Source organism: Zootermopsis nevadensis, unplaced genomic scaffold (assembly GCF_977971745.1).
Source record: "Zootermopsis nevadensis isolate Lab colony 2312 unplaced genomic scaffold, Znev_1.0 Znev_ptg000007l, whole genome shotgun sequence".
Classification (NCBI taxonomy): Eukaryota; Metazoa; Arthropoda; class Insecta; order Blattodea; family Termopsidae; genus Zootermopsis; species Zootermopsis nevadensis.
In genome coordinates this window covers 4,630,391-4,644,822 of record NW_028259139.1, presented here as the reverse complement: position 1 = coordinate 4,644,822, position 14,432 = coordinate 4,630,391, and the positions used below count along the sequence as shown (strand labels likewise).

At 45.6% G+C, this 14,432-nt stretch overlaps 1 protein-coding gene across 3 annotated transcripts in view; it reads right to left on the bottom strand.

The window, feature by feature from the left end:
* Positions 1-14,432, bottom strand: part of LOC110838383 (acyl-CoA Delta-9 desaturase) — a 33,223-nt gene that overhangs the window by 2,151 nt on the left and 16,640 nt on the right. For all 3 annotated transcript variants that reach the window (XM_022081522.2, XM_022081524.2, XM_087344049.1), the window contains 3 exons: positions 9,342-9,647; positions 1,332-1,462; positions 1,007-1,212 (listed from right to left, as the gene is read on the bottom strand). In XM_022081522.2, the coding sequence (XP_021937214.1) occupies positions 1,007-1,212; positions 1,332-1,462; positions 9,342-9,630 (626 nt within the window). In that variant the 5' untranslated portion in view covers positions 9,631-9,647. The remainder of the gene's footprint in view (positions 1-1,006; positions 1,213-1,331; positions 1,463-9,341; positions 9,648-14,432) is intronic.

Sequence of the window (14,432 nt, the reverse complement as noted above, 5' to 3'; positions counted from 1 at the left end):
TTTCTTTGTGATGTTATGTAATCAACAGTTATTTGAAGGTAAGGATAAAATGATACCCCTGAAGATGGCTTAACAAAGCCGAAACATGTTAAACATATTGCAGCTAAGTTACTGAGCCTATTTGACTCTGGAGCGAAGTAGTGTACCCACGTCTCACAACAAGCCACTGATCGCTTCAGAAATGCGTTTTCCTCCGGCCCAGATTGTCGGAGTGACCATTCTGTAATGCTTCCCGTGGGGAGGCGCAAAGGGTATTTCGTCATTCTGGTGACGACGTATTTTGGAGGGGGGGGGGGGCGTCGACAACGTCCAGGTCAACCTAGTTAAGTTCTCTCCTTAATGTGACAGGCCATATTCAACATTGTTTTGTTAAACGCATTTCAATCAGCTTAATTTCACTCGTACATGACTTTCTTGTAGCCTACAAATAGCTGATACACTCACTGTCCCATTGTTTGCCCACATTTGAGAGATGCAGTAATCAGTCGATCGATTGCACTGAAATCCACGTCGACAACAATTTTGTCTACATATGTACTGAAGCATGGATGAAACATGTTGGATAACATTTTGTGTGTATCGTTGATAACAGAGATATTAATAAATAGTAACGACTAAAATGTTCTTACAGGTAGGCATAACAACAGAATCCTTCCACTCTTCTTCCAAACAGAATTAGGAAGTCTGTTATCTCATAATCGATTCTACCATAATTCGATTAAAACCTCGTGACGTACACTGGTTATACTTTTCAACAGAAACCTAACCTCACTCAGACTTGGCTCATGTATTGACCGGATGTTTTTTTCAGTCTGCCCAACATCATCAACTCTACAGACCTACAACAACTGACAAAAATAATTATTCCACCAAATCAAAACATTTTAGAAATCTGCAGACAGACTTTTACCAAGTTCTCTTCTTAAATTCATTTATGCCTCGTATGCAGGGCTCATTACTGTATGTTTGAAGCAAAGGTGGATAGATGGCGGGCCAGGTTACTTACCTCTTCTGCCACATGACGATGGGGTCGGCCTCCAGATCGCTCATGTCCACGAACTTCCTCTTCTCCTCGACCTCAGGGTGTGGCGTAAGCACCAGCCAGCCGACGTGGGAGAACAGGAAACCCCGACGAGCATCATGCGGGTCTGCGTCCGTCTCACTGTATTTGTGGTGCACCCGGTGGTCCAGGGCCCACTGGTACACGTGGCGCTGCGAACAGAGACAGGCCTGGCAACTTGAAAAAGCAACGGAATGCACTGGGACAGTGAGTGACTTCCTCTGTCAACACGCTGATACACGTGGCGCTGCAAACAGACGTGTGCACCTACCTGGCCTGAGACCGTGAAGAGTGTGACGAGTAGGAGCCGAAGCGGCCACTTCGCCTTGTACGCGCGATGCGACCACAGCCTGTGCGCCCCCGCCGTGATCCCGATCCCCGATGCGTACACCACAACGAAAGCTGAAATGTGAGAAAAAGAGAGGGCTGATGTTTTACTGCTCGATCAAGGGCGCGGACGAACCCGCGTTGGATGCGGGGAAAAAGTCAACAGCATCACACGAGGGGAGGAACGCCCGTTTAAAGCCAAGTTCGTGCCCACCGACTAACCCTGAACCACAGAGACCCCTTCAAGTTCTTTCGACCCCTATTTTTATTCCCTGGCAGAAATGAACAGCACGGCCTACAAACTTACAAACCAACTAAGAAATTCTGCAGCCGAAGAACTCGAGCAGACTTACGTTAAGTTCCGTCACTGAGCAAGACCGCGTCCTACATCCTTGCCTAGCGCTTCCTATCAGTCACGTGTGACATCACAACAGCGGAAATTACAAAACGCACTTTCGCCAATAATTACGTTGCTTCATAAGTTACGTAATTGTCTAAAGGTCAGAAATACGTGGGAGATTACGAACATGTAACCATGTGGGATCGGAGGTTTTCACGACGGTGAGTCTGAAGATGGCTTGCTGTCTCGTTGCGCCGTTTCGCCTGGTAGAATTTTACCGTTTCAGAGGTCCACGCTGCCTCCATCATCAGGGCGATGAACGGTTTCATCTTACGGTCGGTTCAAGCTATTTATCGACGCTGTATCCGCTAATGGGTTTACGAAACGTGAAGAGACGCACAAGAGAAAATGGGGATTATTGCAGTTACTGGATATATAAGTAGGGGAAATGGAATAGACAGAGAGAAAATTGTGAACGCTCCCGAAAAGACGCCTAAAACGGGACACAGACAGACAGCGAAGATAAAGTTGTCGAGAGTCGAAGAAAAAATATTCCAGCTTGCAACGAGAATCATACGGACAGACAAATATCAAACACAGCGTTACCGATTGTTAAATTAAGTGGTACATATAGTTACCACCAGGCTTTAATAAGTTTCAACAGCACAACATGCCGATGTGCGTGTCTTCCGTAATTATATCTTTGTTATTCAGCAGAGGAACATTCAAATTATATTAATAAAATAACCCCAAGAGATAAAATTATCTTCATAAGATTGCGATGGCTTTCCTGCCTTAAATTCACAAAGCATATGAAATGAACGCATAATTGGAAGGTCCGTCCGTCTTCCTGTTTTCTGCATCAAAACCGTCACGTCGTGCGTGTGACTTTCTGTTTCAGACACGCGGCTCCTGGTGTCGGGTTGGAGAACTACGTACAAGCAAGCACTTCCTCCAAGCCAAGCCAACAAACGAGATTTGGAAGCAATGCACTAAATGAATGAAGCTGTTTGTCTCCTTAACTGGATTAATCTAATGCAGATCGGCTCTGGGGGCATCTACCCCTCTATTCAATGGTTACTTAAGCGAGGGTAAAGCGGCCGGTGAGGTCAGCTAACCACTCCCTCTGTCCAGTATCGAAGTTATGAATGCGTGGAGACATACCTCTACTCCCAAGTACGTCAGTGCGGTGCTGTACTTAAACAGGGCCCCAAGGACAAAATTATTACTTTGCTTACGAATCCATACATCGGCTGTGTAAATATTCGGCACGACCGGCAGTTTAGTTCTTAAGAAAAGAAAATAATTTGAGGTTATATTGGCCTCGCTAAAGAACTCGTTTTTGTGATCCCCTGTTCCGAGGAAAAAAAACACCAATACTCATATTTATCGAATGTTGACTGTATCGATATTGCTTCTATAGTACGATATCGATCGGCCAAACAGACGAGCTGTGCGTCACTGTTATGTGATGATTAAGTCACACAAACTTGGTAACAAAAACCTCGTATGACGAAGGCCAGAGACTGTCAATAACTCAATCTCATCAACCGGATCTTTGTCCGTCAAGGAATCCAATCATGTTCCTGATAGACACGCTGCACCAATTCCATGACGACAGTTAGGCTGAATTCATGTCGGCCGACAAATTCCATTCCAAAGGAAGACGATCTAGCCCCGTGGCTGATAGAGACTTAATTCTTCCCTCTGGTATGGCGTGACATGAAACGGTCATGTATCTGGGAAGACTCACTACGGCTCTGTAATCCATATAAATGAAACGGAGTCGTCTAATACATCAATCAGTCACATGGTTATCTATATTGACAGCAGCAACATTTTAAATTCACAAAATCGCATCAGCTTGTTGCTTCGATATGTTGTTTCGTTATGAGTGCCGAACGTCTGTCTGTAGGATGCAGCCTCTGTAAAAAAAAAATTCCCTCTGCATGCTGGGTAAAACAATGTAGTGTGTTACAATCTACGATTCTTCAAAATTCTGTAATGTCACGAGTCAAAATTTGAGAACTTCGCTGTGTTTCTTCAAAAAATACTCAGTCAGTTGTTGGTCTTTGCATTTTCTGTCTCTGTTATTCAGTTGCTTTCCTTCGTGAATGAACGTCGAATCCCCAGAGAATATCACAATTTCAAAATTTACTTTTCTGGAATAAGCTAGCAAAGAAAAAGTATGTTTAGTTTTCACCCAAATGGCATAATTAGAATAAATTAATGTCAAAAGTACTGCTCGGAGTTTCCACCCCGTCGACATTTTCTTGAACGTCACAAAATTAGATCTCATTAGACGTAAGTTGGTAACTTCGAAATAAAATCCATCGCAGAAAACTAAACTTCGATCCACGCGAGCTGATGAAGTTTTCGACGCTGGAAATTGCCATCACATCGACGGATGTGGCCCGACGCAAACAACAGGACGAAGAACCAACATCGATCACGAGTTATATCGCGCCCCTGAGAGAGTCACACGACCCCTTACTAACTTTAACGGTACAACTGGAACTCACGATGAACTCCTATAGTCAAGGGGTTCGTCGTAAAATCGGTCCATCGACGTATTATCACTCCGCATGGTAATAAAATATAATTAGGTTCCACTGCGTAATTTTAAGGGAAGGGATAATGAAAATGACAAATTAACAAATCTGTTACAGAAAAGTGGTCAACATATAAACCTGTTTGCCTAGATTTTAATTAGTTGGCGCTAAGTTTCAAAAAAAAATTGTCAGCGGCGGCCCGTGAGTCAGTAACAACGGGTCAGTGCGTCTCACCTAACATTGAAACGAAGTATTTGCCTCCAGGCACTGACACAGTTCCGTCCTTCCACAATAGAAAGCATATAAAAAGTTTATAAAAGACATCTCAAAATAAAAAGCAGGTTACTAGTTGTTTCGCCACTGTCAGATCCAAGTTATTTCCGGTTTTGTTATGCAGGTATATCCACTTCAGGTTCAAGACCTTCTTCCGCTTACGAAGAACAATTAATCAGAAGACAATTCGGGTTAACTGTCCGACATTTATGACGTCAAACATTGGTGACGCTTCATAATCTCGGCAACGGAGCCAACCACACTGATATCGGTCCCTTCCTCGGGAATCACAAAACCGCATTCTTGCATGGTCTAGAGTCTTGATGGCGGTGCCACGAGACTTGCTTCCTCTGCAGTAACACGAAGCCGCCGATTGGCCCACTTATCCTCCGCGGCCAGAGCTCAGTTCATAGAATCATCACTTTGACAAGTTCCATAACGAAAACAAACATTCAGTTGACACGACGTCGTTAAAAAGGACAGGAAACGGCCGTCAACAGCCACTGCTTCACTGAACTATTTAGCTCACAGATTCCTCAAGTATTTGCGATCTTGTCACTGAGAATGACCTTGAAGCAGCAGAATGCACTCGGCTCCAGAAATATCCTTCCGGTGTCCTGAAACTGTAAACGCCGTTAGACAGAATTCCCGGAGCGAACTGTAATCTACGAAATTCACGACAGCAAAATCACAACTGCCACAGATATTTGTTCACGATGGCGGAACGGTAAAAGCCAGTGGATGTGGGGACTTATTATTATATACTTACAAAGTACTGAAAGTCTATACAAAGTGAGTCAGAAGTAAGTTTAGAAAAAAAACTTCGTGTGCGTGTTCCAGGATGAAAAAATGTTTCTATGAACATGGGGGTCGCAAATGTTCCGTTTTCGAAATAATTGCCAAAAATGAATTTCAAAAGGACGACTTCATGTCAACAAATTCGTCGTCTCCTCTGCCCTCACCGGCAGTTACCCGCATCGCAAGTGCCTCATGGATCGGCGGTGATCCCCTGCACCTACAGAACATCAGTGGATTACGCAACCCACTTATACCTGGGCTTTAGGTTGTTACGTCACTGGGACACACGTGACCCGGCCGCCATTTCTGGGCCAGTGAAGGACGACAGGTCGTTGAGAGTTGCAGCTTCGGGTGGCCGAACAAGCGTTGACGCTACCAAAATACGAGTTAAGAGATCGATCGATCGATTTCTTACGAATCACATGAGTAGGACGTCTGTTAGTGTCAACGAACTTGGCCAAAATCGTGTATCTGAACCCCAGACTTAAAGTTTTCGGATTCAATTTTTGATCCGCGTCGCTCCAAAATAGTTCCTGACATACACGAAGCACATGTCCTAGTCTTGATGTCAAAACGTCACATTTTCTCTTGTACACACGACACCGTCTCGCAGTTCCGTTCCAAATGTGATGAACCTGTTCGTAGGATATCGTGTTTATTAGCCTGGGCCAAAGCGTGAGTTTAGCGTGCGTCACTAGATTGCAGGGAGAAGGAACCAAAGGCATTGCCGACACAGGAACTGAGACAGCGAGGTACAAATCATAGCCACTGGGAAACAATCTTTGTGGTTTCTCCTTTACCCTTGCAAACGCCTCGGACCCCATGCATTTGACGGACGTGGAACGCAGAGATTCGTTCCGACTACTGTAAGCTGTTGAACCCGAAAAAAGTGACAAGCTGGTCAGCGAAACAGCGTTCATTTCGATGTTTACTGGGGCTCTGAAGACAGTTCGCAGGACGTGAAATTCCGGTGTTCATCTCAGTACTGTAATTCGATTAACTGCGAGAAGAGTATCGTGTCCCCGCTCCGCACTTAGTAGTTTGATGTCATCTGAGTAACTCTCTCGCAGACGTAAAATGGTCTTCAGTTCAAGCGCTCTTCATATACGCAGGAAAATGTGTGAATTCGCCTTTTGCAAGTTGGTTGCCTTGTAAATTCCGTTTCATTTCAAATTATTTCACGGCATTCAGCATATCAAAACCAAATTGAGACATGACCTGAAGTTGTATACTCAGCCGGTGGGTGAATGGTTTGTAAAGTCATACGCCAGGAAGTACAAGTCGTAATTCCCAACAGCAACAACCACACTCATAACAGGTTGAAATTGATCGCCTTGCTACATAAAACCTGCCTGACCTTGATACTTCCTGGAGTCTGTTCGCCAGACGAAGGGCAAAGGAACAAATATTTTTTCCCAACCATCACATGCAAATCAAATGCATTCGATGGAAGATTTGGGGGGGCTTCAGTGATCCACTACAAGCTTTTCATCGGAGATAATCTCGTCCAGCTGCGCGACCGTGCACGGAACACGCGCCCACTAGGTCTCCGGTAATTTGAGAGCCGTCAACATCATCTCACACAAGAAGAAAGAAACAATTATTTTTTAGGAACAATTCTGAATCAGCAATTAACGATCGCCACTTAATGACTCTCACCTTCGGCGAACGGTCGCACCCACGCAGCTATTTCTCCGCAAATTTTCAGACTCACTTTGATAACCGACTGTGACTCAGTACAGCCTCACTCACGAAAGTGCTTTCTTCAAATTAACAGCTGTTAGCATTCTTTCAGACTCATCCGGTTTCATAAGATCTTTGTGCTTCGTCCCAAATAACATCGAAACTTGCAGAATTACGAACACTGTTCTGAGATTTCGAGTATTCGCTATTGTCCTCAGGGCTGAAGTGGCAATGCTGAGCAGTGGAGGGATTTATACAGGCTGGGAAGAAGGAAAAGCCGCTTCAGCCCCGAAGACAGGATGTTTCGCCGACAAGCCGGCTTCTACCCACGAGTCTTCGTGGCGACAAAACCCGGTTGAAGAAGTCATCAGACGGTGTTCTGTTACAATCTTACGCTTCTTCCTTGCATTCATTTTAAGTGCGACAGTGAACAGAGAATTACCGCCACGACGGGCGTCCTAGCACTGGCAAGGATCGACTGCACAGCATTTTTCTTATTCTCTTCCAGAACAACAGTTTCCAAATCGGCAAACATCTCTCTCAGTCTTTTTCGCAATCGGGGAAATTGGACTCCTGATATTTGCGCTCGGACACGAGACTACGACAGCGTGAAGGGACCACACCTTCTATATCTAGTGGAAAGGGGAAGGCAGGGGCGTCTTCTAGCCCAGTGGTTTTCAACCTGGGGTACGCGAAGACATCTTAGGGGGTACGTGAAATTTAAAAAAAAATATTATTTTAAGATAAACACTGAATAATCAGTAATGTAATTTATTTAATTTATTTTAGATGTAGATTATATACTATGTATAACTTAAATTATACGCCTTTGGGGGTACAAAGTTGAAGAGAAATTACATCTGGGGGTACGCGAACAAAAAAGGTTGAATACCGCTGTTCTAGACAGCCACATCACGTCAGAAACATTTTTATTGGCACGAGGGAAGGGGTGGGGGCTGCGGGCCACATGCAGTTCGCGGGCCGTGTGCTGCTCCTGGCCAGAAAAAAAAAGTTTTGAAATAGGCCGTGACTGCCTCCTTCTAAAAACACCTTCGTTCTCACTGTGGGTTCCTTTTCATCCCACACGATCCTCTACGACAATGATTCACGACGTGCATTTGTTACGTTTCGGAAGCTACCTACTGCAACGAATGACATCAATTACGTAAAAATTCACATCTCCGTTATAAAATCAGAGTTTGAACTTTCGTCCAGAAGCGCTCACAACTACGACCCGCTTTCATATTGTCTTTCGTTAAGGCTCCGGGTGGAACACCCGGAAACGGCGAAATTTACTTCGTACGGCTGGCGCCGATGGAAGTACAAAGCTACGAACCTTTAGCTCCGATGGGACGCGGAAAAGTGAAGGTGGACGAGACGCGCCGACCTTCGCTGCGTCAAAACGAATTGAGTCAGAGCGCGATTCGAGGCATTCCGACAAATAAAATTCTCCGCGAGGGTCTCGTACGAAGGCTCTTCGTTGGAAATTATGTCAGGTGGCAGACTTCGCAGAACTGCTTTTCCTCAAAGCAGTAAGAACTTTTTTCCACGCCTTCAACACACGCGAAGCGTCTTCTATTTCCTCAAACCGCACGTGAAACGAGGATGGGCAGTTCATTCCAGTTTCTCGGTTTCTGAGAACGTCACTTGCAATCTTGCATCAGTCGTTCGTTTCTGATGCGATAAGTCGAAATTCGCAAACATTTTCGACAGCGCTAATCAGCAGTCCCGTTGTTTTGTATGGTCGTATCTTACACTGGCAAACGAACATTGCAGGCGTTCAGGAGAATGGTTGGTCTTGACAGGGAAAACATCTCAAGAGCCTGAAGAAAACTGCGTAGTGAGGACCTTCATAACTTGCAGTGTGCTCTTCACCAAATATTACGAGGGTGATCAAAGCAAGGGGGCTCAAAATGGGGGCGTGCACCCCGCATGGAGAAGATTGTAAATGCGTAAAAGGTTCTTCACGGAAAACCTAAAGCGAATAGACCACATGGAGGATGGAACGGTTATATTAAAATGTATCAAAGACAAACCTGGAGAAGGGAATTGACTGGGTTAAGCAGGCAGGATTCTGTGGTGGGCTCTTGTGAACACGGCAATAAACAAAAGGGAGAGGTTGTGGTCAGATGAGCAACTATTAGCTCATCGAGAAGAACTCTGCTTCATGAAATTGGTTATTAATCAGCAGCAGATACAGACTACTCAACGGCCATATTAACCACCCCTCCCACTCCCCCCCGCACACCGAAGGAACTCTGGTGAACAGCACGGACGGCAAAGCACCTCGTCACGAAGGGCGACTTACCCCATATCGTCGTGAGGAGCCTGACAGACGTTAATATGAGGTAGAACCCGTACAGGCAGCCGACGTGAATAAACAGCTGAACTGCGAGGTCCGGCCAGCGCCACGTCGCGACGTAGTCACGCGTCCGCCCAGTGTCCTCGCCTTCCTTTGGCGTCTCAGCTGCTGCTGCTGCTGCCGCCACAACGTCACTCCTCGCCTCTTCTGGTCGTCGTTTGGTGCAGTTCATATTGGCGTCGGCGTCCATCAATCTCGCGCCGTGGCGCGGGAAAGCCCCTTCGGCAGCTCCCATCTGAACCCTGCCACAACCTGGAACACACGTGTCACGGCGTCAGACCCTAAATACTCGCACAAGGATGTATACGTCACTGTCTCCCCCCCTTCCGCATTTCTTTCGACGAATAGATTCGTCTGACTGAAACCTAACATCGGCCGATTTACGCAGTTGTCAGGACCATACAGACAGACAGACAGACACACAGCTGTATTTATCGATGAAAATATGAGCGGCTTAAATGTAGCCAAGTACTGTACAGGAAAAGGCTCCGCGCAAATTTGTACGACAATTAGAACTCATATGTTATGCCTATTCATTGTAACAAGATGGAAACTTTCGGGAGGTCTCGGCGAAGAATTACGTAAATTCTGCGTCAAAAGCAAAACGTGAAAGCAACGGGGATTTTTCAGTGAACGTTCGAAGAATTCCTCGGAATAAACACGACTATTACCGTGGACATCTCCGTCGTCTTGGCTGTTCTCAAACAGTGGCCCAGTGTTCGCGAGTGGCTCGTTCTAAGCGAACATTTCGACTCTTCATAACCGATGACGGGAAAATCGACACAAAAACAAGTCGATCTGCTGCCATCTAGCGTCACTGCACCTTCTAGTGTTCAGGGCGTCACGACCAGAAACACCGTTGCAGAGGACATGAAATCTCAAAAACAGGCCTAACGTCTGCAGAAACGACCGGACTTCTGAACTGGCCTAGCTTCGCCACATAACACCGAGATAATTATGTTTATGACCGCAGTGAGTGAACGCGGAACAGGGAAATTCCTACCTGGAAACCACCTCATGGATTTCCTTCTTGCTCGAAGAAGGAAGGAGTACGAGCATATCCGACCGCGTGTCCTTCGCAACAACTGACACTTAAAAAACATTCCACTGTGGTCGAGTCCTCCGTCACCCGGAACGCAATCCGTGGAGCGGAGTCGCTCAGTCCCGTCCACACCCTCCCTTCCACAAGATACATTTTAATATTATCCTGCCACCCACGCCTAGGTCCAAATAATCTCCTGTACCCCCAGTCTGAAACAAGCTTAATCTGCGTACTTCACTTAATGTAACATATCAAGTTTCGCATTCATACAAAACCAGAGACATAATTATAATATTGTATATTTTAATCTTAACGTTTAAAGACAGAAAAAAGTTCTGGACGACGAGCGTTCCCTTCGTCCTAAACCTCGCCTCTGAAATTATAATTTCCAGCGCGTCTTAGTGCTGGGTATTTGATTACTCCGGTGAATTATCCTTCATCTCTTTTTTTTGGGGGGGGGGGGGATACGTCTAGGCGACTTTTTTGTGAAAGTAATCAGTCCTCCGAGTACAGGAAGGTTACAATAGGTTAACGGAGAAGTCAGAGCTTCAGTTTCGTTATTTTATTTAATCGTTTGCGGCTTGTCAGCTGCATTTGTCGAATGTGGAGTGTTGGAAGACCTTTCTTTAGTTACGTAACCACGGCTTTTTGTTTCAGGAAGAATACGCCAAATTAAAATGCTAGATGCATATGTTGGTAACACTGGCAGAGTAGCTTAAAAGACTCACACAATGAAGCCACTCCTACCAACCGAACAAAAATTCCATTCGCTAAATCACAACTTCAAAATATGCGTTGTGACTGGCACTCGACTCTAGCCCATTCCTTTCCAAATTTTTGCTGATTTAAACCAGCAACACCTACTACTCTTAACGCTGGTAAGAGAAATCACAACTGCGTATCTGCACGCACGCACTCCATCTTCAGAAACAACTGGTAAACGATCAGTCCGAGACGCAGCTGTTGAACGCACACGGAACAGGAAGTGCGATCAAACAACTGCTTCCAAGGCCAAGGTACATTGACCTCGTGGCCCAAAACACTCCGAGATAACTCATAAGTCGGCTCAACTAATGTTCTCAGGGGGCCATACACGTGCAGCGAACCTCGTTCGAACGTTCGCTGACGACGTTGCTTCAAAATGAGATGGGCAGATGATCGTAAACAGGAAGTGGGTAAAAATTTGGAAGAAGGCGGGGGGGGGGGGGGGGGGTCGTCGTGAAATCGTCCAGGAATTCACCGTCAGGGAAGCGAGATTAGCTCGGGTTGTAACACCGCAGATATTCGAACCAGTACCTCCGAAGTACAAATCGGACACTTTACCGCTCAGTTAGTCCTCTTGATGGCCCAATCGAGCAATCACAGAATGAACAGTAAAACCCTCCGAAAGGTGGGAAATGTTGATTGCGATGGTGTCACTCATCCAATGACGAAGACTGAAACGTCCGTCCTTAAAAGAGTCTCTGGCAAAGAACTTGCGACCAGCCGTCTTCTACAACCGGCTGATTTCGGGAACGGAAAACCAAAGATGCTGATATTTACAAACATAATTTCAGAGAAATGACGAAGATACTTTAAAGGTGTCCACATCATGGCGCATATAAGAGGCGTGGAGGTATTTTTCCTCGGCTGAGAGTCAGCATCGCTCTTGGGTCGGTTTGCCCCCCAGTAAGGTCGCGGGGCAGAGTACCCCCGGAGCTAGTACCTTACCCCAGTCCCTTCAATCAGCCATCTGCACGCTCAGTGAGCTGACTTAATACCAAATTCAGTGCATGTTCTAGGAATACCAGGGGAACAGCCCGTTGCAAATAACGGGACAGAGAACTCAACTCGTATCAGTTAAACGCAATTCCAGTGGCGTCGCCCCTTAAGCTGAACAAAAATACGTCCAGAATTAACAAAAGGCTTATATAAGAACAGTTCTGTCATGTTTACGCATCGAGTGTCCCAAAGATGTGGACACGTATTCAAGGAATGAAATAAAGACATTTCAATAAACTAAACCATAAATACGTCACCATTGGCACTCAAGTGATTTAGGGAATGTAGGGTACGTGTTCAAGACGGCCACCGTCGGCTCCGTGGCACGGTTGACGGCGGTGGGCAAACTTGCTGCTGTGTACGTGTCTTTTTGGGACAGGCTGTGTCTGTCTACGGACTGCATTTTGACGTCCACGGACGGAGACAAGAGTCGAAGAGGCTTTCTGAAACTGTCGTCGTAATAACTTCATGCGAAATGCCTACAAGTACAAGTTTTCCTCGATCCACACCAACATTTATTCGGAGAAACAAACTGGCTCCATCTTCAGAAGCAGATGCAGATTTGAAGTATACGTCTGTAGTCTAGCCCAAAGGCGCCAAACCCCTGAAGATCATTATCACATCACTGACGTGAAAACCTCAAATCTCAAAACTTGAAATTTAATTTTCAAAAGCGTCACATATAGGGAAAAACAAATCAGCGCAAGACATAAGCCGTTGGCAGAGGAAGGCAACGTATTGCTAGATCTAGGAAGCGATGGACTAAATACAAGACAGGCTACTCCTCGAAAGGAGAAAACAATTTTGTATAATTCCAAGTTTCGGTGGTTCAAAGAAGTTCACAAGTCAGTGCATAGATGCCGCCTTATCGTTATGCAACCGTCGCTGCTTGCCTCCATTGATTCGGCGCCACGTAATCTCATGTCCCACGTGCATACTCCACGTGTGTTCTTTGCACATACGCGTGGGAGCGCGGCCTGATCAAATTGACGACGTGCACGCCACGTTCAATTAACCAGATTACACTTTTCGGGCTCCAGGGACACGGAAACAAAATTTACCTCCTGACGTATTTATGGATGTCTCATTCGTAATAAGCAAAATTATTCCATTTCACACGTCAGGTTAGTTAAGTTACGTAAATTGCTGCTACAGATAACCAAGGAGCTGCACTATACAAAAACCATCAATTACACCGGCGTCAGACTTCAAAACAGCAGACAAAAGGCATTTAACTCCCAACGCGTAGTAATTTACCCGCCTCTTTCATCTTCATTTGGTCAACTCAATATTTCGTAATTAAAAAATAAATATATAAACAGATAATCGTTCTATCGTGATGTTCAGTTTGCTAAACGTCAACAGATATGGCGCAATGTTGGAGTTACTGCGACAGTAAACACCAGGCCAATTAGCGAGTATAAATAAATGTCGCGAACAACCTAACTTGGCAGCCACAGATCACGCAAGGAGAACACTTGCTGAAGTATAATTTCGGAAGATGTGTTTGCGTCAAGAAAAACTTCAGTTGATGGCCCAACGCCTTGACTACTACACCGCAAAGTTTCTTCAAAAAAGATTTCCACCGACTGGAAGTTCGTGACCTAATCTTAAAGGATCGGACAGTCGCCATGTTTGGCAACGTATAAAAAGTGTATTTGACGTGGTTTACATTTAAAGCGTACGAGGTGCGATCGGAAAGTTTCAAGACTGTGTCAATAGAGGGCGAACCGGATGTAGTACGAGCTTCTGCCGCTAGGGAGTGCGGTCTACATTCATAGTGAATCAGTGTGCCAGCCGGCATCATCGAATTAGCATTTGTTTCTTAGTTACGGGCGTTTTGGTAGTGCATTACACCGACCCTCCTGCGATTTCGGAATGGCGGATTTTCATGAACAAATCAAATTTTGTCAAAGAGTCGCCAAAACGGCTACGGAAACCTATGAAATGCTAAAGCAAGCATTTGGGGAGTCCGCAATGGGTCGTGCACAAACTTTTGTGTGGCATTCACGTTTTAAAAATGGCCGAACCTCTGTCGATGATGACGAGCGTTCTGGACGACCATCTTCGAGCACAACGCCCGAAAATGTTACGAAGATTCGGCAGGCCCTTCACGAAGATCGACGTCGTACCATCAACGACTTGTGCGACATTGTTGGGATAGGCTGTGGGACCTGTCAGCTGATTCTAAAGGAAGAACTCCACATGCGACGCATCCTGTCTGAGGACCAGAA